General features: G+C 39.0%; 1 protein-coding gene across 1 annotated transcript; it reads right to left on the bottom strand.

Moving 5' to 3' along the window:
• Positions 1-1,394: 1,394 nt before the first annotated feature.
• LOC131938893 (kelch-like protein 17) lies at positions 1,395-24,110 on the bottom strand. Its single transcript, XM_059297119.1, has 11 exons — positions 23,974-24,110; positions 21,294-21,514; positions 20,764-20,961; positions 19,429-19,596; positions 19,045-19,179; positions 14,670-14,859; positions 13,712-13,904; positions 11,390-11,587; positions 10,482-10,582; positions 3,361-3,498; positions 1,395-2,863 (listed from the first exon to the last, which is right to left on the bottom strand). The coding sequence occupies exons 1-11, from the start codon at positions 24,098-24,100 to the stop codon at positions 2,664-2,666; spliced, it is 1,869 nt and encodes a 622-aa protein (XP_059153102.1). The 5' UTR covers positions 24,101-24,110; the 3' UTR covers positions 1,395-2,663.
• Between the last annotated feature and the right edge of the window lie 3,579 nt (positions 24,111-27,689).

The following is a 27,689-nucleotide window of genomic DNA, read 5'->3' as shown; positions in this document are numbered from 1 at the left end:
GTCAGTGTTAGTGGTCAGTGTAGGTGTGTGGTCAGTGTTAGTGGTCAGTGTAGGTGTGTGGTCAGTGTAGGTGTGTGGTCAGTGTAGGTGTGTGGTCAGTGTTAGTGGTCAGTGTAGGTGTGTGGTCAGTGTAGGTGTGTGGTCAGTGTAGGTGTGTGGTCAGTGTAGGTGTGTGGTCAGTGTAGGTGTGTGGTCAGTGTAGGTGTGTGGTCAGTGTAGGTGTGTGGTCAGTGTAGGTGTGTGGTCAGTGTTAGTGGTCAGTGTAGGTGTGTGGTCAGTGTAGGTGTGTGGTCAGTGTTAGTGGTCAGTGTAGGTGTGTGGTCAGTGTAGGTGTGTGGTCAGTGTTAGTGGTCAGTGTAGGTGTGTGGTCAGTGTTAGTGGTCAGTGTTAGTGGTCAGTGTAGGTGTGTGGTCAGTGTTAGTGGTCAGTGTAGGTGTGTGGTCAGTGTAGGTGTGTGGTCAGTGTAGGTGTGTGGTCAGTGTAGGTGTGTGGTCAGTGTTAGTGGTCAGTGTAGGTGTGTGGTCAGTGTAGGTGTGTGGTCAGTGTAGGTGTGTGGTCAGTGCAACGTGAGTCTGTGTTAGAGGTCAGTATAGGTGTGTGGTCAGTGTTAGTGGTCAGTGTAGGTGTGTGGTCAGTGGTGTGTTTGAAAAAGGGTGTGCATACATTTAAAAAATTAAACATTGGGCTTAGTATGTTACACTATAACCAAGTAAGTAAACATAACCTTGTCAGTTTGTCAAACAAAAACATAAGGTAGGTACAAGTTTAGTTTAGACCCACATTAAATGAATGGGGAAAGGGGGCGGGGTAATGTGCTTGTCAAGCATACAGCAATACACTTGGTGGAAAGATTACCACATCAATCTTAATCAGTGTATGGCAGTACTGATTTCCATGTGATGCAAGCATAGGCACTCAGTAAAGAAAAGTTCACATGTCCAACAAACCATAATCCTCATCAAAACAAAGAATAGAGTAAAGAGCTAGATGAAAACAAAAAACAAACAGATCTTGGCAAGATGTCATTAAAAAACATTTTGTAAAAGGCATACAATCCATATATCAGGGAGCTTGATATTACCCCCTCCATCCCCCACCCAGGTCAATTACCTTCCTTAAGTCCAAAAATTTTGATAGGACACTACCATCTGTTGATTATAAATCAACACTAATCTTGAATCTAACGCAAAATATGGTCGGGTTTAGAAATGTTTTGGGTAGATTTGTATTCATAGTTCCACCGCTTGGTGATCTATATAATGTCCATTTGAAGAAGAAAATATACTGTATTTTATACTCTCATCAGCCCATATTCTTAATCTCATTGCCTAGAGATAGGGGTAATTATTATCACCACAAATGCAATATGAATAATAGTGGGGTGGGGGGGGGGGGGGGGGTGGGGAAATAACTGACATGGGGCATAACTCTACCTCCACTTTAACTTTACAAAATATCTATATATATATATAATTCTCTTCTTGGAGACAATAGAAAACACCAAGCTGTAAGCGCGCTCGCTACCACCCCCACATGGTCTGGTGAGCTGTGGTTTACGCTAAATGTTTACAATCGTAGAAACGGGTTTAGTGACGGCTATTAGGGGCAGATAATTTAGTTTGAAACGATTTAAAACTTAGGGGAGGTAACTAAGAGGAGTTTACTTTCACAGGGGTGGGGTGGGGTAGGGGAAAGGAGGGGGGGTTTATCGTGCTTAACGAGCTACTGATAGTGTTTTAAAGCAAATATTTTCAGTGGCAGCGTTGGAACTGTCGAATTCACAAATTATGAATTGCTGAAAAGTAGAAAATAAAACAACTAAATAGCGGCAAATGATACGCAGCGGGTCGCCTCGTTCATATTAATTGTAGACTGGTGATTGATGTGTTCATGTAAGTCTGTGATCATCAAGTTGACAATAAAAACTATGTCAGGAAATGGCAAGGAATGGTGGACAGACTGGTCAATATTGCAACAGCAAGTCTTATGTTAATATAATATATATATATAAACATTTAACTTTGTATAGCAATTTATGGTATGTCAATTCATGCCCTTATGTAGCACAATATGTGATACAATTATGTATAAAAAGATATATAAATTAAATGTAACAGATCACTTCACAACCATGGTAGATTCTATACAGTAGATGCAACAATGTAGTGCTTGGTTCCAAACTTTTTGTGTTATAGTAGACAGTACACAGTCAGTGGTCTAATGGACAACCTGTTACCCAAAGACAACAAATAGTGGGCACAATCATTGGCCTAATGGGCACATTCAATAGCTAATGGGCACAATCATTCATATAATGGATACAATCATAGCTCTGAACATAATCATTTGTCAAATGATCACAATCATATATTTAATAGAGACAATCATTGGCCTAATGGACAATCTGTGGCCCAAAGACTACAATTTGTGGTCTAGTGGACACATTCAATAGCTAATGGACACATTCCTTTGTCTAATTCACACAACCATTCATGTAAACAATCATACCTGTGAACACAATCATTTGTCAAATGATCACAATCATTCATTGACCTAATGGACACAATCATTCATATAATGGATACAATCATAGCTCTGAACACAATCATTTGTCAAACAATCACAATCAATCAGTGACCTAATGGACACAATCATGGCCCATGTCACTCCTGCTTCAAGACCTCGTGTGGAATGTTGGCCACGACGCAGCCAAAGGTTGACATGACCGTGGGCAGCTCCTGACCTTCTGACCAGGCCCAGGTCTGGGACTGACCTTCATTCTTGAGCCAGCAGATACCAGCCATCCAGCTCTTGTCATCCTCACCTCCCACCACAAGGATGGTCTCACCATACTTGACCACACCTGCAATAGACAGGGGAACACAGGTCATACATTACAAGGTGAGATAGTTCATACAAGGTGAGATAGTTCATACAAGGTGAGATAGTTCATACAAGGTGAGATAGTTCATACAAGGTGACACAGTTCATACAAGGTGAGATAGTTCATACAAGGTGACACAGTTCATACAAGGTGAGATAGTTCATACAAGGTGAGATAGTTCATACAAGGTGAGATAGTTCATACAAGGTGAGATAGTTCATACAAGGTGAGATAGTTCATAAAAGGTGAGATAGTTCATACAAGGTGAGATAGTTCATAAAAGGTGAGATAGTTCATACAAGGTGAGATAGTTCATACAAGGTGAGATAGTTCATACAAGGTGACACCTGGTACATACAAGTTTATACATGAAACATACAAGGTGATATATTTATATGTAACAGACAATGGCACATTAAAACACAAGGTAACACACTATGGATGAGTTGTTACATGACAGGTAACAAAGCCCTTACCTGCGCCACACAAAGCATTAGCCAATGGTGGGCCCTCGCTCCAGACCTCCTGGGACGGGTCAAAGATCTCAACAGAGGTGACGCAGTGCTCAGGGAGATATTCTTTCTTCCACTTCTCACTCAGTGCTGAGTTCCCACCTGCAAACACATGAGGTACATTAGGGCCAGCTCGTTGACTCACTGTCAATTACCTCACAGGTATATTAGGGCCAGCTCATTAACTCACTGTCAATTACCTCACAGGTATATTAGGGCCAGCTCATTAACTCACTGTCAATTACCTCACAGGTATATTAGGGCCAGCTCATTAACTCACTGTCAATTACCTCACAGGTATATTAGGGCCAGCTCATTAACTCACTGTCAATTACCTCACAGGTATATTAGGGCCAGCTCATTAACTCACTGTCAATTACCTCACAGGTACAATAGGGCTAGCTCATTGACTCACTGTCAATTACCTCACAGGTACATTATCCTGATGTTAATTAGCTGTATTCTCCACTTCCATGGTTGATTACTAATTAAACTAAATCTGATTGGGATAGGTTTACTTAGGGATATGATTTAGACTAAAGTCCTAAATAGAAAAAGCAGTTTTGCTGATTCATACTGTCAGCCTATTTCAAGCATTTTATAAAATGCCAGATTTCTTATGTTACTGACTTCAAGTATTTGTTCTATGAAGGGTGGGCCAAGTACCAAAATAAACTTAGAAAGTTTAAACGTCCCAAAAGTACATTAAAAATTGTAGAAAAAAAATACAATTAAAAATAAAATGCCAAAAATGATACACAATATAAATGACGTAATATGCGAGCTGCCTTAAAAAATTAAAATTAAACTGCCCAATGAAATACAATAAAATTAAACTGACCTATGACATAGTTAAAAACTGAACTGACCAATGACGTAGTTAAACTGAACTGACCTATGACTGTTAAAACTGAACTGACCAATGACATAGTTTAAACTGAACTGACCTATGACATAGTTTAAACTGAACTGACCAATGACATAGTTTAAACTGAACTAACCAATGACATAGTTTGAACTGACCTATGACAGTTAAAACTGAACTGACCAATGACATAGTTTAAACTGAACTGACCTATGACTGTTAAAACTGAACTGACCTATGACCTAGTTAAAACTGAACTGACCAATGACATAGTTTAAACTGAACTGACCTATGACAGTTTAAACTGGACTGACCTATGACATAGTTAAAACTGAACTGACCAATGACATAGTTAAAACTGAACTGACCAATGACATAGTTTAAACTGAACTGACCTATGACAGTTTAAACTGGACTGACCTATGACATAGTTTAAACTGAACTGACATATGACAGTTTAAACTGAACTGACCTATGACATAGTTTAAACTGAACTGACCTATGACATAGTTAAAACTGAACTGACCAATGACAGTTTAAACTGAACTGACCTATGACAGTTAAAACTGAACTGACCTATGACAGTTTAAACTGAACTGACCTATGACAGTTTAAACTGAACTGACCTATGACAGTTAAAACTGAACTGACCAATGACATAGTTTAAACTGAACTGACCAATGACATAGTTTAAACTGAACTGACCAATGACATAGTTTAAACTGAACTGACCTATGACATAGTTTAAACTGAACTGACCAATGACATAGTTTAAACTGAACTGACCAATGACATAGTTTAAACTGAACTGACCAATAACATAGTTTAAACTGAACTGACCAATGACATAGTTTAAACTGAACTGACCAATGACATAGTTTAAACTGAACTGACCTATGACATAGTTTAAACTGAACTGACCTATGACATAGTTAAAACTGAACTGACCTATGACATAGTTTAAACTGAACTGACCTATGACAGTTAAAACTGAACTGACCTATGACAGTTTAAACTGAACTGACCTATGACAGTTTAAACTGAACTGACCTATGACAGTTTAAACTGAACTGACCTATGACATAGTTTAAACTGAACTGACCTATGACATAGTTAAAACTGAACTGACCTATGACATAGTTAAAACTGAACTGACCAATGACAGTTTAAACTGAACTGACCTATGACAGTTAAAACTGAACTGACCTATGACAGTTTAAACTGAACTGACCTATGACAGTTTAAACTGAACTGACCTATGACAGTTAAAACTGAACTGACCAATGACATAGTTTAAACTGAACTGACCAATGACATAGTTTAAACTGAACTGACCAATGACATAGTTTAAACTGAACTGACCAATGACATAGTTTAAACTGAACTGACCAATGACATAGTTTAAACTGAACTGACCTATGACATAGTTTAAACTGAACTGACCTATGACATAGTTTAAACTGAACTGACCTATGACAGTTTAAACTGAACTGACCTATGACAGTTTAAACTGAACTGACCTATGACATAGTTTAAACTGAACTGACCTATGACATAGTTAAAACTGAACTGACCTATGACATAGTTAAAACTGAACTGACCAATGACAGTTTAAACTGAACTGACCTATGACAGTTAAAACTGAACTGACCAATGACATAGTTTAAACTGAACTGACCAATGACATAGTTTAAACTGAACTGACCTATGACATAGTTTAAACTGAACTGACCTATGACATAGTTTAAACTGAACTGACCTATGACAGTTTAAACTGAACTGACCTATGACAGTTTAAACTGAACTGACCTATGACATAGTTTAAACTGAACTGACCTATGACATAGTTAAAACTGAACTGACCTATGACATAGTTAAAACTGAACTGACCAATGACAGTTTAAACTGAACTGACCTATGACAGTTAAAACTGAACTGACCTATGACAGTTTAAACTGAACTGACCTATGACAGTTTAAACTGAACTGACCTATGACAGTTTAAACTGAACTGACCAATGACATAGTTTAAACTGAACTGACCAATGACATAGTTTAAACTGAACTGACCAATGACATAGTTTAAACTGAACTGACCAATGACATAGTTTAAACTGAACTGACCTATGACATAGTTTAAACTGAACTGACCTATGACATAGTTAAAACTGAACTGACCTATGACATAGTTTAAACTGAACTGACCTATGACAGTTTAAACTGAACTGACCTATGACAGTTTAAACTGAACTGACCTATGACAGTTTAAACTGAACTGACCTATGACATAGTTTAAACTGAACTGACCTATGACATAGTTAAAACTGAACTGACCTATGACATAGTTTAAACTGAACTGACCTATGACATAGTTAAAACTGAACTGACCAATGACATAGTTAAAACTGAACTGACCAATGACAGTTTAAACTGAACTGACCTATGACAGTTAAAACTGAACTGACCTATGACAGTTTAAACTGAACTGACCTATGACAGTTTAAACTGAACTGACCTATGACAGTTAAAACTGAACTGACCAATGACATAGTTTAAACTGAACTGACCTATGACATAGTTTAAACTGAACTGACCTATGACATAGTTAAAACTGAACTGACCTATGACATAGTTAAAACTGAACTGACCAATGACAGTTTAAACTGAACTGACCTATGACATAGTTTAAACTGAACTGACCTATGACATAGTTAAAACTGAACTGACCTATGACATAGTTAAAACTGAACTGACCAATGACAGTTTAAACTGAACTGACCTATGACAGTTAAAACTGAACTGACCTATGACAGTTTAAACTGAACTGACCTATGACAGTTTAAACTGAACTGACCTATGACAGTTTAAACTGAACTGACCTATGACAGTTTAAACTGAACTGACCAATGACATAGTTTAAACTGAACTGACCAATGACATAGTTTAAACTGAACTGACCAATGACATAGTTTAAACTGAACTGACCAATGACATAGTTTAAACTGAACTGACCTATGACATAGTTTAAACTGAACTGACCTATGACATAGTTAAAACTGAACTGACCTATGACATAGTTTAAACTGAACTGACCTATGACAGTTTAAACTGAACTGACCTATGACAGTTTAAACTGAACTGACCTATGACAGTTTAAACTGAACTGACCTATGACATAGTTTAAACTGAACTGACCTATGACATAGTTAAAACTGAACTGACCTATGACATAGTTAAAACTGAACTGACCAATGACAGTTTAAACTGAACTGACCTATGACAGTTTAAACTGAACTGACCTATGACAGTTTAAACTGAACTGACCTATGACAGTTAAAACTGAACTGACTAATGACATAGTTTAAACTGAACTGACCAATGACATAGTTTAAACTGAACTGACCAATGACATAGTTTAAACTGAACTGACCAATGACATAGTTTAAACTGAACTGACCAATGACATAGTTTAAACTGAACTGACCTATGACATAGTTTAAACTGAACTGACCTATGACATAGTTTAAACTGAACTGACCTATGACAGTTTAAACTGAACTGACCTATGACAGTTTAAACTGAACTGACCTATGACATAGTTTAAACTGAACTGACCTATGACATAGTTAAAACTGAACTGACCTATGACATAGTTAAAACTGAACTGACCAATGACAGTTTAAACTGAACTGACCTATGACAGTTAAAACTGAACTGACCTATGACAGTTTAAACTGAACTGACCTATGACAGTTTAAACTGAACTGACCTATGACAGTTAAAACTGAACTGACCAATGACATAGTTTAAACTGAACTGACCTATGACATAGTTTAAACTGAACTGACCAATGACATAGTTTAAACTGAACTGACCTATGACATAGTTTAAACTGAACTGACCTATGACATAGTTAAAACTGAACTGACCAATGACAGTTTAAACTGAACTGACCTATGACAGTTAAAACTGAACTGACCTATGACAGTTTAAACTGAACTGACCTATGACATAGTTTAAACTGAACTGACCTATGACATAGTTTAAACTGAACTGACCAATGACAGTTTAAACTGAACTGACCTATGACCTAGTTAAAACTGAACTGACCTATGACATAGTTAAAACTGAACTGACCTATGACTGTTAAAACTGAACTGACCTATGACATAGTTTAAACTGAACTGACCAATGACATAGTTTAAACTAAACTGACCTATGACATAGTTGAAACAGAACTGACCTATGACATAGTTTAAACTGAACTGACCAATGACATAGTTTAAACTGAACTGACCTATGACAGTTTAAACTGAACTGACCTATGACATAGTTTAAACTGAACTGACCTATGACATAGTTAAAACTGAACTGACCTATGACATAGTTAAAACTGAACTGACCAATGACAGTTTAAACTGAACTGACCTATGACAGTTAAAACTGAACTGACCTATGACAGTTTAAACTGAACTGACCTATGACAGTTTAAACTGAACTGACCTATGACAGTTAAAACTGAACTGACCAATGACATAGTTTAAACTGAACTGACCTATGACATAGTTTAAACTGAACTGACCTATGACATAGTTAAAACTGAACTGACCAATGACAGTTTAAACTGAACTGACCTATGACATAGTTTAAACTGAACTGACCTATGACATAGTTAAAACTGAACTGACCTATGACATAGTTAAAACTGAACTGACCAATGACAGTTTAAACTGAACTGACCTATGACAGTTAAAACTGAACTGACCTATGACATAGTTTAAACTGAACTGACCTATGACATAGTTTAAACTGAACTGACCTATGACATAGTTAAAACTGAACTGACCTATGACATAGTTTAAACTGAACTGACCTATGACAGTTTAAACTGAACTGACCTATGACAGTTTAAACTGAACTGACCTATGACAGTTTAAACTGAACTGACCTATGACATAGTTTAAACTGAACTGACCTATGACATAGTTAAAACTGAACTGACCTATGACATAGTTAAAACTGAACTGACCAATGACAGTTTAAACTGAACTGACCTATGACAGTTAAAACTGAACTGACCTATGACAGTTTAAACTGAACTGACCTATGACAGTTTAAACTGAACTGACCTATGACAGTTAAAACTGAACTGACTAATGACATAGTTTAAACTGAACTGACCAATGACATAGTTTAAACTGAACTGACCAATGACATAGTTTAAACTGAACTGACCAATGACATAGTTTAAACTGAACTGACCAATGACATAGTTTAAACTGAACTGACCTATGACATAGTTTAAACTGAACTGACCTATGACATAGTTTAAACTGAACTGACCTATGACAGTTTAAACTGAACTGACCTATGACATAGTTTAAACTGAACTGACCTATGACATAGTTTAAACTGAACTGACCTATGACATAGTTAAAACTGAACTGACCTATGACATAGTTAAAACTGAACTGACCAATGACAGTTTAAACTGAACTGACCTATGACAGTTAAAACTGAACTGACCTATGACAGTTTAAACTGAACTGACCTATGACATAGTTTAAACTGAACTGACCTATGACATAGTTTAAACTGAACTGACCAATGACAGTTTAAACTGAACTGACCTATGACCTAGTTAAAACTGAACTGACCTATGACATAGTTAAAACTGAACTGACCTATGACTGTTAAAACTGAACTGACCTATGACATAGTTTAAAATTGAACTGACCAATGACATAGTTTAAACTGAACTGACCTATGACATAGTTTAAACTGAACTGACCAATGACATAGTTTAAACTAAACTGACCTATGACATAGTTGAAACAGAACTGACCTATGACATAGTTTAAACTGAACTGACCTATGACAGTTAAAACTGAACTGACCTATGACATAGTTTAAACTGAACTGACCAATGACATAGTTTAAACTGAACTGACCTATGACATAGTTTAAACTGAACTGACCAATGACATAGTTTAAACTAAACTGACCTATGACATAGTTAAAACTGAACTGACCTATGACATAGTTTAAACTGAACTGACCAATGACATAGTTTAAACTGAACTGACCAATGACATAGTTTAAACTGAACTGACCAATGACATAGTTTAAACTAAACTGACCTATGACATAGTTGAAACAGAACTGACCTATGACATAGTTTAAACTGAACTGACCAATGACATAGTTTAAACTGAACTGACCTATGACATAAATCTTGTCACGAAAAACAACACTGCCAGCCAGCACCCTGGGAGTCTTCATTGGAGGGAGTTCAGTCCAGCTGTCTTCTTGTGGGTCATACCTGTCATGGTGGAACATTTTAGTAGGTCTGCGTCATGTGACTTACAGGACAAATTTAGACAAGAGCATCATGTGACTTACAGGACAAATTTAGACAAGGTCATCATGTGACTTACATGACAAATTTAGACAAGATCATCATGTGACTTACAAGACAAATTTAGACAAGATCATCATGTGACTTACAGGACAAATTTAGACAAGGCCTGCGTCATGTGACTTACAGGACAAATTTAGACAAGGCCTGCGTCATGTGACTTACAGGACAAATTTAGACAAGATCATGTGACTTACAGGACAAATTTAGACAAGGCCTGCGTCATGTGACTTACAGGACAAATTTAGACAAGATCATCATGTGACTTACAGGACAAATTTAGACAAGGTCATCATGTGACTTACAGGACAAATTTAGACAAGGCCTTCATCATGTGACTTACAAGACAAATTTAGACAAGGCCTGCGTCATGTGACTTACAGGACAAATTTAGACAAGGCCTTCATCATGTGACTTACAGGACAAATTTAGACAAGGCCTTCATCATGTGACTTACAGGACAAATTTAGACAAGGCCTTCATCATGTGACTTACAGGACAAATTTAGACAAGATCATCATGTGACTTACAAGACAAATTTAGACAAGGCCTGCATCATGTGACTTACAGGACAAATTTAGACAAGATCATTATATGACTTATGGGACGGAGTGGTCTAGCTTACTTTACTTTATTATATGACTTACAAGACACACAAGACAAGGCCTTCATCATGATACAAATTTAGACAACTGTCATGAGAGGACTGACCTGAGGGCACCGCTGCTGACGTCAGTCTTGGTCTCCCCACCAAAGACGTAGAGCTTGCCCTTGTAGCTGACCCCCGTCATGAACCTGAGGGGGCGGGGCAGGGAGTGGACCATGGTCCAGGTGTTGGTGTGGGGGTCGTATCTCTCCATGGTCATCAGGATCTCATTGCCGTCCTGGCCTCCCACAGCATAGATGTAGCTGGAATAGTAGGTGATACAGTGGTGATACATGGCTGCAGCAATAGGTGATACATGGCTGCAGCAATAGGTGATACATGGCTGCAGCAATAGGTGATGCAGTGGTGATACATGGCTGCAGCAATAGGTGATACATGGCTGCAGCAATAGGTGATGCAGTGGTGATACATGGCTGCAGCAATAGGTGATACATGGCTGCAGCAATAGGTGATACATGGCTGCAGCAATAGGTGATACATGGATGCAGCTATAGGTGATACATGGCTGCAGCAATAGGTGATACAGGTGATACAGTGGTGATAAATGGCTGCAGCAATAGGTGATACATGGCTGCAGCAATAGGTGATACATGGATGCAGCAATAGGTGATACAGTGGTGATACATGGCTGCAGCAAATAGGTGATACAGGTGATACAGTGGTGATAAATGGCTGCAGCAATAGGTGATACATGGCTGCAGCAATAGGTGATACATGGCTGCAGCAATAGGTGATACAGTGGTAATATATGGCTGCAGCAAATAGGTGATACAGTGGTGATACATGGCTGCAGCAATAGGTGATACAGTGGTGATACATGGCTGCAGCAAATAGGTGATACATGTCTGCAGCAAATAGGTGATACAGGTGATACAGTGGTGATACATGGCTGCAGCAATAGGTGATACATGGCTGCAGCAATAGGTGATACAGTGGTGATACATGGCTGCAGCAATAGGTGATACAGTGGTGATACATGGCTGCAGCAAATAGGTGATACATGTCTGCAGCAAATAGGTGATACAGTGGTGATACATGGCTGCAGCAATAGGTGATACATGGCTGCAGCAATAGGTGATACAGTGGTGATACATGGCTGCAGCAATAGGTGATACATGGCTGCAGCGATAGGTGATACAGTGGTGATACATGGCTGCAGCAAATAGGTGATACAGGTGATACAGTGGTGATAAATGGCTGCAGCAATAGGTGATACATGGCTGCAGCAATAGGTGATACAGTGGTGATACATGGCTGCAGCAAATAGGTGATACAGTGGTGATACATGGCTGCAGCAATAGGTGATACAGTGGTGATACATGGCTGCAGCAATAGGTGATACAGTGGTGATACATGGCTGCAGCAAATAGGTGATACATGTCTGCAGCAAATAGGTGATACAGGTGATACAGTGGTGATACATGGCTGCAGCAATAGGTGATACATGGCTGCAGCAATAGGTGATACAGTGGTGATACATGGCTGCAGCAAATAGGTGATACAGTGGTGATACATGGCTGCAGCAATAGGTGATACAGTGGTGATACATGGCTGCAGCAATAGGTGATACAGGTGATACAGTGGTGATACATGGCTGCAGCAATAGGTGATACATGGCTGCAGCAATAGGTGATACAGTGGTGATACATGGCTGCAGCAAATAGGTGATACATGGCTGCAGCAAATAGGTGATACATGGCTGCAGCAATAGGTGATACATGACTGCAGCAATAGGTGATACATGACTGCAGCAATAGGTGATACATGACTGCAGCAATAGGTGATACATGACTGCAGCAATAGGTGATACATGACTGCAGCAATAGGTGATACATGACTGCAGCAATAGGTGATACATGACTGCAGCAATAGGTGATACATGACTGCAGTAATAGGTGATACAGTGGTGATATATGGCTGCAGTAATAGGTAATACAGTGGTGATATATGGCTGCAGCAATAGGTGATACATGGGTCATGCATGGCTTCAGCAATATGTGATACATGGCATGAACTAAAGTGGCTCGCCCTAGACAGTGGAATGGCGGAGATTTGTTGCTGCCCTATACTCCACAGAGGGTTATGAGGATTAAGGCCAAGGTAAGGCAAGGGTCATACATGGCTGCAGCAATATGTAATACAGTGGTTATTCATGAGGCTTGTATTGATAGAACAGTTAATATATGTAGGTGATAAAGTGTTGATGTAGAGGTGATGTATAGAAAATATAAAGCTAGATTAATGTTAATATTAATATGAGTTTGAGTTGGGTAAAATAATAGTTGATAATTAAAATTTGTACCTGTGGGTAAATGATGGGTTAAATCCCCCCCCCCCCCTCCATCAACTAGCTAGCTTAAACTTACCCATCTACAATAACCAGCGCAAACTGTGACCTTGACATGTGCATCTTGGCCCTGGGCTGCCACGAAGCCTCACTCTGGTCAAAGACGTACACGTGGTTGGACACGCCCTCTGTGGTGATGGAGCCGCGGTAGTTGATCTTCCTGATGGCCCCGCCTGCCAGGTAGATCAGGTTGTCACCTGTAGATGCCACACCTGGGGACAGACAACACCCAGCTGTGACAGGTGACAGGACAGGTAGATCAGGTTGTCACCTGTAGATGCCACACCTGGGGACAGACAACAACCAGCTGTGACAGGTGACAGGACAGGTAGATCAGGTTGTCACCTGTAGATGCCACACCTGGGGACAGACAACAACCAGCTGTGACAGGTGACAGGACAGGTAGATCAGGTTGTCACCTGTAGATGCCACACCTGGGGACAGACAACAACCAGCTGTGACAGGTGCTAGTACAGGTAGATCAGGTTGTCACCTGTAGATGCCACACCTGGGGACAGACAACACCCAGCTGTTTAGTGTCAGCTAGTGACAACTAATACATTCAACCATAACATCCACAGCTGGCAGTAATATCAATGTAAAAATAAAGTTTCTAAAGTTCAATAAAAATAACACTTGAGGATTCAGCCATTAAATCTTTATATATAATGTCTAAATGCTCTAGGCTAGCCCACACTTATGTTGTGTGTATCATTAAAACAATGTGAGTGTGTTGTCAATGATGCACTCACCAGGCGTGTAGAGGCTAACCCACACTTATGTTGTGTGGCACTCACCAGGCGTGTAGAGGCTAACCCACACTTATGTTGTGTGGCACTCACCAGGCGTGTAGAGGCTAACCCACACTTATGTTGTGTGGCACTCACCAGGCGTGTAGAGGCTAACCCACACTTATGTTGTGTGGCACTCACCAGGCGTGTAGAGGCTAACCCACACTTATGTTGTGTGGCACTCACCAGGCGTGTAGAGGCTCTGTGGCAGCTTACAGATGTGGATAACCTCCCCTGTCTTAGGCAGCAACATCTCCATGCTGTTGTACTTCTTCAGTACGTCCTCGGTGTACGGGTTGGCTATGATCATCACACCACGCTCGTACACCATGCCTCTACGTGGCATCAGCTTCACGTCCATCTCCTGCTGGCGGTTCTAGAAATGGCAAACATCAATGTTAGTCTAGGCAAGGTGTGACATCAATGTTAGTCTAGGCAAGGTGTGACATCAATGTTAGTCTAGGAAAGGTGTGACATTAGTATGTTAGTCTAGGCAAGGTGTGACATCAATGTTAGTCTAGGCAAGGTGTGACATCAATGTTAGTCTAGGCAAGGTGTGACATCAATCTTAGTCTCGGCAAGGTGTGACATCAATGTTAGTATAGGCAAGGTGTGACATCAATGTTAGTCTAGGCAAGGTGTGACATGAATCTTAGTCTAGGCAAGGTGTGACATCAATGTTAGTCTAGGCAAGGTGTGACATCAATGTTAGTCTAGGCAAGGTGTGACATCAATCTTAGTCTAGGCAAGGTGTGACATCAATGTTAGTCTAGGCAAGGTGTGACATCAATGTTAGTCTAGGCAAGGTGTGACATCAATGTTAGTCTAGGCAAGGTGTGACATCAATGTTAGTCTAGGCAAGGTGTGACATCAATGTTAGTCTAGGCAAGGTGTGACATCAATGTTAGTCTAGGCAAGGTGTGACATCAATGTTAGTCTAGGCAAGGTGTGACATCAATCTTAGTCTAGGCAAGGTGTGACATCAATCTTAGTCTAGGCAAGGTGTGACATCAATCTTAGTCTAGGCAAGGTGTGATATCAATGTTAGTCTAGGCAAGGTGTGACATCAATGTTAGTCTAGGCAAGGTGTGACATCAATGTTAGTCTAGGCAAGGTGTGACATCAATGTTAGTCTAGGCAAGGTGTGACATCAATGTTAGTCTAGGCAAGGTGTGACATCAATGTTAGTCTAGGCAAGGTGTGACATCAATGTTAGTCTAGGCAAGGTGTGACATCAATGTTAGTCTAGGCAAGGTGTGACATCAATGTTAGTCTAGGCAAGGTGTGACATCAATGTTAGTCTAGGCAAGGTGTGACATCAATCTTAGTCTAGGCAAGGTGTGACATCAATGTTAGTCTAGGCAAGGTGTGACATCAATGTTAGTCTAGGCAAGGTGTGACATCAATGTTAGTCTAGGCAAGGTGTGACATCAATGTTAGTCTAGTCAAGGTGTGACAACAATCTTAGTCTAGGCAAGGTGTGACATCAATGTTAGTCTAGGCAAGGTGTGACATCAATGTTAGTCTAGGCAAGGTGTGACAATGTTAGTCTAGGCAAGGTGTGACATCAATGTTAGTCTAGTCAAGGTGTGACAACAATCTTAGTCTAGGCAAGGTGTGACATCAATCTTAGTCTAGGCAAGGTGTGACATCAATGTTAGTCTAGGCAAGGTGTGACATCAATGTTAGTCTAGGCAAGGTGTGACATCAATGTTGTCTAGGCAAGGTGTGACATCAATGTTAGTCTAGGCAAGGTGTGACATCAATCTTAGTCTAGGCAAGGTGTGACATCAATCTTAGTCTAGGCAAGGTGTGACATCAATGTTAGTCTAGGCAAGGTGTGACATCAATGTTAGTCTAGGCAAGGTGTGACATCAATGTTAGTCTAGGCAAGGTGTGACATCAATGTTAGTCTAGGCAAGGTGTGACATCTGTTATGTCCGACCTCCGACAGCCGCGGAGGAAGCGGACGCCCCAGGTTCGTTTGGTATGGTACCGATAGAAGACGTTGTAACGGAATCTCAACAACTTGCCGTGAGCTCGTTAATGCAGTCTAGGGGTAAAACACGACAAATCGAAGAGACTCACACGACTTAAACTATGAATACCTTTTTAATTTATGTACAAGAAAATGACACTAGGTAAGATCAAAATGTACAGATTCTCAGTGTAATATAAATAAACTCAACTCCAACTTACAGTTTGAGAAAAATCACAATACCTCACAGCTGTGATAAATCATTAATACACACAACTGAACTGGCCTCATAATAATTACAACAAAAGACCAAGGAGAGACAATTTGCCTCTACACCAATAGAAATCCTTATACAGGTTAAACTATCACCGATAGTCAAAAAGGCGTAATAATACACCAGAACACAAATTCAGTAAACTACAACTAGTCACATAATTCCTTATACAAAAGGTGAAATCATGTCACAAAATAACAATACTGCAAAATGTGGCGTACCTAACCACTGGCACACCTCTCCTAGTCCAAAAGTCAATCTGGCGGCCTCTGGACTTGAGAATCCCGTGATTAAATACAACTCAGAGTAAGGGGAAATAACTCAAAAGTCTTACGACTATTGGTTGAGGGTCAGTCAAGGATCCTCACGGTCGCAAGTCCATTGGTTGAGGTTCTGCCAGGGATTAAACTTACAATCACATGATGTGATAGCGTTCAGTTGACCGGGTTGTACCAGTGAACTGACAATTCTCCCAAGGACAAATACATAACTCAGGAGATTAAATATACATAAAGCCAAACAGACCTAAGTAGGTCATACATCAATGTTAGTCTAGGCAAGGTGTGACATCAATGTTAGTCTAGGCAAGGTGTGACATCAATCTTAGTCTAGGCAAGGTGTGACATCAATGTTAGTCTAGGCAAGGTGTGACATCAATCTTAGTCTAGGCAAGGTGTGACATCAATGTTAGTCTAGGCAAGGTGTGACATCAATGTTAGTCTAGACAAGGTGTGACATCAATCTTAGTCTAGGCAAGGTGTGACATCAATGTTAGTCTAGGCAAGGTGTGACATCAATGTTAGTCTAGGCAAGGTGTGACATCAATGTTAGTCTAGGCAAGGTGTGACATCAATGTTAGTCTAGGCAAGGTGTGACATCAATGTTAGTCTAGGCAAGGTGTGACATCAATGTTAGTCTAGGCAAGGTGTGACATCAATCTTAGTCTAGGCAAGGTGTGACATCAATGTTAGTCTAGGCAAGGTGTGACATCAATCTTAGTCTAGGCAAGGTGTGACATCAATGTTAGTCTAGGCAAGGTGTGACATCAATGTTAGTCTAGGCAAGGTGTGACATCAATGTTAGTCTAGGCAAGGTGTGACATCAATGTTAGTCTAGGCAAGGTGTGACATCAATCTTAGTCTAGGCAAGGTGTGACATCAATGTTAGTCTAGGCAAGGTGTGACATCAATGTTAGTCTAGGCAAGGTGTGACATCAATGTTAGTCTAGGCAAGGTGTGACATCAATGTTAGTCTAGGAAAGGTGTGACATCAATGTTAGTCTAGGCAAGGTGTGACATTAATCTTAGTCTAGGCAAGGTGTGACATCAATGTTAGTCTAGGCAAGGTGTGACATCAATGTTAGTCTAGGCAAGGTGTGACATCAATGTTAGTCTAGGCAAGGTGTGACATCAATGTTAGTCTAGGCAAGGTGTGACATCAATGTTAGTCTAGGCAAGGTGTGACATCAATGTTAGTCTAGGCAAGGTGTGACATCAATGTTAGTCTAGGCAAGGTGTGACATCAATGTTAGTCTAGGCAAGGTGTGACATTAATCTTAGTCTAGGCAAGGTGTGACATCAATGTTAGTCTAGGCAAGGTGTGACATCAATGTTAGTCTAGGCAAGGTGTGACATCAATGTTAGTCTAGGCAAGGTGTGACATCAATGTTAGTCTAGGCAAGGTGTGACATCAATGTTAGTCTAGGCAAGGTGTGACATTAGTATGTTAGTCTAGGCAAGGTGTGACATCAATGTTAGTCTAGGCAAGGTGTGACATCAATGTTAGTCTAGGCAAGGTGTGACATCAATGTTAGTCTAGGCAAGGTGGGACATCAATCTTAGTCTAGGCAAGGTGTGACATCAATGTTAGTCTAGGCAAGGTGGGACATCAATCTTAGTCTAGGCAAGGTGTGACATCAATGTTAGTCTAGGCAAGGTGTGACATCAATGTTAGTCTAGGCAAGGTGTGACATCAATCTTAGTCTAGGCAAGGTGTGACATCAATGTTAGTCTAGGCAAGGTGTGACATTAGTATGTTAGTCTAGGCAAGGTGTGACATTAGTATGTTAGTCGCAGACAAGTACAACTATGTCTAGTGACTTCATTGCCATTTCAATTAGGCAGCATATGATAGCATCTTAGGGTATTACCTTTAACATATGGTAACATCTGGTGGTATTAGCTATAACATATGGTAGCATCTTGTGGTATTACCTTTAACATATGGTAGTACTTGATGGTATTACCTTTAACATATGGTAGTACTTGATGGTATTACTTTTAACATATGGTAGCATCTGGTGGTATTACCTTTAACATATGGTAACATCTTGTGGTATTCAGGATCTCCCATAGCTCAGCGTTATCTCTGAGCAGTTGGTTGGTGTCAATATTGTCACAGAAATAGTAGGAGCTGATATTGGCAAAACGGACACAGTTCATCACCTGATGGGGGCGGGGGAGGAGTGGGCAACACAAGCATATAAACACTGCTAGAATCATTTCATAAACAGAGGTGATGAACAGTAGGATCAAACACAGAAGTGGCTACACACACTGGTATACAAGACTATATAATATATTATATAAGACTATCAGGTTTTAGTTTTGTTAACTAATTCTAAATAATATAAAACAACATTTTTCTAAAACTGGTTAATTTAACTGATTACGCAACCAGAAATTTGTCTGTACCTCTACGAGATTATTTTTCCTGGTGTCTGGGTCTTCGTTGACCCAGGCCATACACGCCTCGTACACGCTCTCCTCCATTGTGACGTTGAGGTCATCATCACTGACTATCTCAACCAGCTTGTCTATGGGCAGACACAGGAACTCTTGCTGCCTGCATAGGAGGGGGAACTGGGGGAGAGAAGAGGCAGGGGTCAGTGAGGGGGTCAGGGAGGGGACAGGGGTCAGTGAGGGGGTCAGGGGGGGGACAGAGGTCAGTGAGGGGACAGTGAGGGGGTCAGGGAGGGGACAGGGGTCAGTGAGGGGGTCAGGGAGGGGACAGGGGTCAGTGAGGGGGTCAGGGAGGGGACAGGGGTCAGTGAGGGGGTCAGGGAGGGGACAGGGGTCAGTGAGGGGGTCAGGGAGGGGACAGGGGTCAGTGAGGGGACAGTGAGGGGTCAGTGAAGAGACAGGGGTCAGTGAGGGGGTCAGTGAGGGGTCAGTGAAGAGACAGGGGTCAGTGAGGGGGTCAGGGAGGGGTCAGTGAGGGGGGGTCAGGGAAGGGACAGGGGTCAGTGAAGGAAAAGGGGTCAGGGAGAGGGACTGTGAGAAGGGATGGAGGGTTTATAGGGGGATGGGGTGAGTGTAATGCAGGGTTTAGTGGGGGATCAGTGTAGGTACAGGGTTTACTGGGTGGGGGGGGGGGGGAAGTGTGGAGAGAAGTGGGTCAGGGACAATAAGGGGACCAATAAATGCTGTACAAAATGGTACAAACTAAATGTTGCTGCTGCTAAGACACACTATGTTCGTACTTTGCTATCTACAAACTGTTCTACTCAACTGTACATGGTAGCAAGAGATGTGACATGATAGTGTGATATGACAAGGTCATGAGATCATGTTATTTGTCAAGTCAGATCATGATGTCATGACATGACATCATTATGTCATGGCATGAGATCATGATGTCATGGCATGAGATCATGATGTCATGTCAAAATATCACAATGTAATGTCATGAGATTGTGACATTGTGTCATAAGATCATGACATCATGTCATACAATCATGACATCATGTCATACAATCATGACATCATGTCATACAATCATGACATCATGTCATGATATTGTGACATGATGTCATGATATTGTGACATGATGTCATGATATTGTGACATCATGTCATTAGATCATGACATCATGCCAAAAGATTGTTATATCATGTCAAAAGATTGTGACGTCATGTCATTGTCACATTATGTCAAAAGATTGTGATGTCATATCATGAGATTGTGACATCATGTCAAAAGATCATGACATCATGTAATAAGATTGTGACATCATGATAATCCACTGACCTTGTTGTTGATGATCTCCTTAGCCTTGAGGGCCAGCACATTACACTGGTGGGCTTTAGCGAAGAAATACACACCAATACAGTTACTGACGTTGACGTGGTTCATCATGAACTCTGCGCAGCCGTCACGCAGTGAGATCAGCTGGAACAGATTGGCTGCGGACAGCAGGTGCTGTACAGTGTCTTCTGTCAGGTGGACCTGTGGGTCAACAATCTGATGGTTAGATTCTTTACAGTGTCTTCTGTCAGGTGGACCTAAGTAATCAATATGGCTAACTATTTTTATGACTTTTTAGAACTCCTAGAAACGACACTTATTTACTTTTCCCACTAGTTTCTTAAATCTATTCTAAGCATGTCTATTATCAACTGATAGTAAACAATTTCAGCAAGACTACTTAATCTAGTACTGAAAAAATTTCCAACATAAAAATATGTATGTGTTAGTAAGTCCTCATTTACATTATTGTAGAAATTCTACAACAGCAATTAAGTTTTTAATTTTATTCACAGCATCCTGTGACCACTGACCTGTCCAGTATAAATATAGTCCAGGATGAGCTGAAGTGTCCTGGGCTCCATGTCCTGCAGGGTGATACAGTCCTGCTGACCCTCCGCCAGACTGGTGGAGAACATGACCAGGAAGTACGGGCTGGACACAGCTAGAACATTCTTGTGACAGGGGAAGGAAGTCTGTTCTACCTTCAGAGTAATGTCAACAAACTGCTGGTTCTTGTATAGGGTGGAGAAACCTGGGGGGAGAAGGTATTTTAAAACATCATAGGATTTCAATGTGTTTTTTATGGATTAATACACAGACACAGACTTTCAACCACTGGCTTGTACCGTTTGTTTACAGGATTTTTTACTTTCTCGTATATACGAAGTATAGAGAAAGTATTGTAATCGTGCAAAAAAAAGAGCGATTTCCGATTCCGATAACCGGAAGTGGTACTTTTCTACTTTGAATTTATCAAAAGCCTATAACTTGAGTACTATTTCAGGTAGATAAATGAAATTTCACATGCAAGTAAAAGATCTAATTTTCTACCTTCTGTCAAATTTCGAGTAATTTCCGTTGAACGGAAGTACTAATTTACGCTATTTCCGATTTCTCAAAAAACGTATGTAAATTTATAAAATACTAATAGTATTGCGTACTATTATGCACATTTTGTTTTGGCGTTTACTCGGTGCGCAATTCATTTTTCTATTCTATTCTATTTTTAAAAGTTAAAGTAATTAAAAATCATGTCTATATAAGAATATTCGAGAAAGTTTAGGGGAGATCACTCCCGGTTTATTTATTTTGAGACTGAAGTAAAACAAAATGTCTGGGATTATGAAAGTGTTGTGTAGAAGGTTATGAGGTTTTCAAGGCTTCAGATTTTTAGTTTATGCAGAAAGTTTAATTAGTAAGGGCAATGTCCATCTGTACCTTAGAAGATAAAAGTTCAATGACCATTAGACAATAGGTTAAAGTTCAATGACCACCAGACAGGAGGTTAAAGTTCAATGACCAACAGACAGGAGGTTAAAGTTCAATGACCATTAGACAATAGGTTAAAGTTCAATGACCACCAGACAGGAGGTTAAAGTTCAATGACCACTAGACAGGAGGTTAAAGTTCAATGACCACCAGACAGGAGGTTAAAGTTCAATGACCACCAGACAGGAGGTTAAAGTTCAATGACCACCAGACAGGAGGTTAAAGTTCAATGACCACCAGACAGGAGGTTAAAGTTCAATGACCACCAGACAGGAGGCTAAAGTTCAATGACCACCAGACATGTGGTTAAAGTTCAATGACCACCAGACAGGAGGTTAAAGTTCAATGACCACCAGACAGGAGGTTAAAGTTCAATGACCACCAGACAGGAGGTTAAAGTTCAATGACCACCAGACAGGAGGCTAAAGTTCAATGACCACCAGACATGTGGTTAAAGTTCAATGACCACCAGACAGGAGGTTAAAGTTCAATGACCACCAGACAAGAGGTTAAAGTTCAATGACCAACAGACAGGAGGTTAAAGTTCAATGACCACCAGACAGGAGGTTAAAGTTCAATGACCACCACACAGAAGGTTAAAGTTCAATGACCACCAGACAGGAGGTTAAAGTTCAATGACCACCAGACAAGAGGTTAAAGTTCAATGACCAACAGACAGGAGGTTAAAGTTCAATGACCACCCGACAGGAGGTTAAAGTTCAATGACCACCAGACAGGAGGCTAAAGTTCAATGACCACCAGACATGTGGTTAAAGTTCAATGACCACCAGACAGGAGGTTAAAGTTCAATGACCACCAGACAAGAGGTTAAAGTTCAATGACCAACAGACAGGAGGTTAAAGTTCAATGACCACCAGACAGGAGGTTAAAGTTCAATGACCACCACACAGAAGGTTAAAGTTCAATGACCACCAGACAGGAGGTTAAAGTTCAATGACCACCAGACAAGAGGTTAAAGTTCAATGACCAACAGACAGGAGGTTAAAGTTCAATGACCACCCGACAGGAGGTTAAAGTTCAATGACCACCACACAGAAGGTTAAAGTTCAATGACCACCAGACAGGAGGTTAAAGTTCAATGACCACCAGACAGGAGGTTAATGTTCAATGACCATTAGACAGGAGGTTAAAGTTCAATGACCACCAGACAGGAGGTTAAAGTTCAATGACCACCAGACAGGAGGTTAAAGTTCAATGACCACCAGACAGGAGGTTAAAGTTCAATGACCACCAGACAGGAGGTTAAAGTTCAATGACCACCAGACAGGAGGTTAAAGTTCAATGACCACCAGACAGGAGGTTAAAGTTCAATGACCAACAGACAGGAGGTTAAAGTTCAATGACCATTAGACAAGAGGTTAAAGTTCAATGACCATTAGACAAGAGGTTAAAGTTCAATGACCACCAGACAGGAGGTTAAAGTTCAATGACCATTAGACAAGAGGTTAAAGTTCAATGACCACCAGACAGGAGGTTAAAGTTCAATGACCACAAGACAGGAGGTTAAAGTTCAATGACCACAAGACAGGAAGTTAAAGTTCAATGACCACCAGACAAGAGGTTAAAGTTCAATGACCAACAGACAGGAGGTTAAAGTTCAATGACCACCAGACAGGAGGTTAAAGTTCAATGACCACCAGACAGGAGGTTAAAGTTCAATGACCAACAGACAGGAGGTTAAAGTTCAATGACCACCAGTACCTGACAGGAGATTTGCCGCCCTGGCCTCATCAGTGTATAGGTCCTCCCCTGGGGCTGAGGCTTCACTATTTGGAGATGTACAGGAGTCGCACAGTTTCAAGTCGGACATTTTACTCTCAGTTGTCATGGTTGACAGAAAGGTTCTGTAGTAACAGATGGAAAACTACAGCAGGTCGGTTATTCAAAGTACATTGTTATAAAACATGAAAGGTATAAACAACATAATTAATAAGGCCAGCAGAATTCTCAAAATACTACAGAAGATTCATAAGTATCCATTAAATAAAATACAATATGAAGAATATGATCAATATTATTCATTAGCCTACTATATATATATATATATATATATATATATATATATATATATATATATATATATATATATATATATATATATATATATATTGTAAGAGCAACTATTAATAAATTAATATTAGACAAGGCCTATGCAGCAGATTGAGACATGTGTTCTATATTTTAAATTATAAATTCAGACATACTTACAGATTTTGGTCTAGGAGAAAGGTTAGGTTTTGCAATTCTTTTTCATAAGGTTTCCATGCACTGAAAGATTTTAATAAATGTTTTCTTTTTACTTTCAACAATTACAAAATACCTATGAGATACACTTTTAATAATAACTAATAACTTTACTAAAAAAGTTCAGCTATTAGGTGTTTATATAATATTTTTTTTAAATTAATTTTAATAGGCATATAATTAATAATATTTAGACCTAGCAGCTAGCTTTTGCAAATATAAACCTAGCCCTACTCAGTACCAGATACTATACTAACAGTAATAATTATCAAAAACACTAAAAATTCATTAGCTTAACCAAATGATTTGCCTTTACAAATGCTAAACTTGCTAAACCATTCCAGAATAGTAAAATAATATTAATAAGGCCCTTAGGGATCGTCCATAAATGGGGGGAGTGGGGGTCAGTAATTTTGTGACGGTATATGATGAGGGGGAGGGGGGGGTTCAGATGGTGCGACGTCACACTTTTGCATTATCAAAAAGCAATGTTAGAAAACAAATTTTAGACATTATTTTGGGTTTTAGAAAACTTTTTTAATAAATTGTAATTGGAATTGATTAAAATACTCTTTTTTGACAGAGTTCAGACAAGATTTTGGAAAAATATAGATGTTTAAAAAAAATTCAACTGCAATTTTGATGGGGGTTGTAGGTTGAGGTGTGACGTCATTTTAGGGGGGTCTGGCTTTTTGTGACGACGTGTGACAGAGGGGAGAGACAAAAACTGTCAAAAAAAGCGTGACGTCATTTATGGATGACCCCTTTAACTCTTAACAGACTGAGGGTTTTAGTGATATTTTCAGTGTTCGGCAGTATGCTTGTAACTTTTGACCATAAGTATAGATTGAACATCAGTACACACATGTGTTATATATCATTGTGTAGGTATTTGATTTGTCTTTAATATTACTGAAGAGTTTTTAGGTGTTAACAATTGGTTTTAGTTTTGTAGCCTAAAATTGGATGGTTTTATTTTAAAAAAATAATTAAAAACTTTAAAATCAACAGTTCCTAAGAAGCAAAAAAATAATTAATAAGAGCTATTGAGTTTATATGTATATTTTATTGACTTACATCCATATATGTATAAATGTGACAATTTTGAATGCACTGTGCCAAGAAATGGATTTTTCACAAATTAATTGATCTTATGATGATCTTTACATGATTTGGACCTCTCCGCAAACATTTTTACTCTAAAAGTGGCAAACATAGGTTAACATGTAATCAAACACACACATAAGTCAATGTAATGAAATAATCAAATTGTAATATCTACAGTGCTTCTTATTACATTAAAACAGATGCTTTTAATGATCTTCAATTAATAAATAATGCGAACACACATGATAACTAAACAAACAATTTCCTTCTTTTTGTAAACATAAAGTGTATCATATACACTTATCTACACTTAACTTACATTCTTTTAATATTGTTTTATCATACAATAACAATTTAAAAACCTCATTCTAATCTGATATAGTATGGTTCATAGAATGGTTGGAAAATAATGGTGGCTTACAAGCCAAAGAAACAGTATGGTTAAGTGAAATATTACCTAACTTTCCAACTAACTTTTAAAGAGTGTAATTGGCAATACCATGTTGGAATTTTTTTCCCTATGATATCTGGATTCTTTTCTCAATAATCTTGAAGTAAAATACAGAAATTAACTTTAGTTATATCTCAAAGGTGAAAAAAATTAGTTCTAGTACACTACTAGTACTTAATTGTTTACCGAAGGACATAACAATTTAATTAACTGATCACTTTCATCCACCACATAAGCTAACCAATCTGGCCCACTGACCAGAATAATAAAATATAAAAAACAAAACCTTATGTGTAACCTCTCAATGATCAGCCAAAGCTCATAATTGCATACCCTACTGTTGGCTTATCCACAATCATAATGTATTGTCAAGAAAAATATTCTTCCTAACCATTCACCATTGTCTTATCTATGGAAATATTGTATAAAGCTACAACAATTTGCTGCACTTAATTTTGATGTAAGTAGGATGCATTATTTGTATAATATGTCCTCTGTATGTTCAGTATCTTGATAGTACATCTTTCAAAAAGCATGACAGCTTTGAAGCAATAGCGTGATATGAAAGCTTGAGCCGCAGTCCATTGTAGAGCATAGAGTAAATTCTTGCTTCAGAATCTGTCAAAATGAGTGTTGATAATCCCCAGCACATATTTAAGTCCATAAAACCTGTAAGATTTAATCAGGTGTCAAATTAAACCATCCCGAGACAGATAGGTGATCTGCGTCGCTTTACATATCCATTGGTAAATTGACATAATGGATGTATGTCACAATATCCACTGTAGAGTTTACAAACACAGTAAGTTTGAGTAAACATATACTTCATTGTACTGTCTCCTGTCCTCATCTCAGCCAGCTAAATTCCTGGTTCTTTCTCAGGAGGTAATAGTCCCAGTTGATAAGGGATACCCATTCACTCCTTTTTTCCTTTATACATTCTCAGTTCTGTTGAAAAGAAAAAATGGTAAATATTTAAAATATGGATTCTATTCAATATTTTCACATATAATAATTTCATCATAAATGTTAGGTGATTTATAATAAGTTAGTACAAGTTAGTACTGTTTGTAACAAAAGAAAACTGAGTTTTTATTACAGTCATGTATGATCAGCTGATTTGTGTTTACATTCTAGACGGTAGACAGTACTGCTACCAATACTACTATTATTTAATAATTGTCATATACTATGAACTGAAACTAGGCTAGTTACATAGTAAAATGATTGAAGTGTTCTTTTAACTACACATTTATATCTAATTAATATCATTAAAAAGAAAAATTTATAAAAATCGCCAAAAAATCAGTAGGAAAAAAACGATAAAAACTGAGTTACTTACGATGTGTAGAGAAAGAGTTCAAAATAGTGTTCAAAACTGTATTTTCATTATCTCCAGTGTCTAGGACATCAGTAAGGTCTTACACTTCTTCGTTACTTGAATCTAAATCATTTTCACGCAGATAATTAGAATCTAATTCCATTTTCCATGAGGTCTGACCGAGGATGAATGCAAAGTCGGCAAGATGGCGGCGTCTCGCCGATCACGCGATAGCATTAATTTTCGTACTCGAAAATATATAATAAGTTTAAAATTAATAATATTTTTTGCAGA

The sequence above is a fragment of the Physella acuta genome, unplaced genomic scaffold (assembly GCF_028476545.2).
Source record: "Physella acuta isolate Inbredline_101_S28 unplaced genomic scaffold, ASM2847654v3 ptg000258l, whole genome shotgun sequence".
NCBI lineage: Eukaryota > Metazoa > Mollusca > Gastropoda > Physidae > Physella > Physella acuta.
The sequence above is the reverse complement of the archived record's forward strand: the minus strand, read 5'-3'. Positions and strand labels throughout refer to the sequence as shown.

Excerpts from the sequence above, each read along its gene's own strand:
- LOC131938893 (XM_059297119.1), bottom strand. The coding sequence starts at position 24,100 with ATGACAACTGAGAGTAAAATGTCCGACTTGAAACTGTGCGACTCCTGT. Across the intron at positions 11,588-13,711 it reads GCGCTGGTTATTGTAGATGG|CTACATCTATGCTGTGGGAG; the intron begins GTAAGTTTAAGC and ends CTACTATTCCAG. Across the intron at positions 3,499-10,481 it reads TGACAAGATTTATGTCATAG|GTGGGAACTCAGCACTGAGT; the intron begins GTCAGTTCAGTT and ends ATGTGTTTGCAG.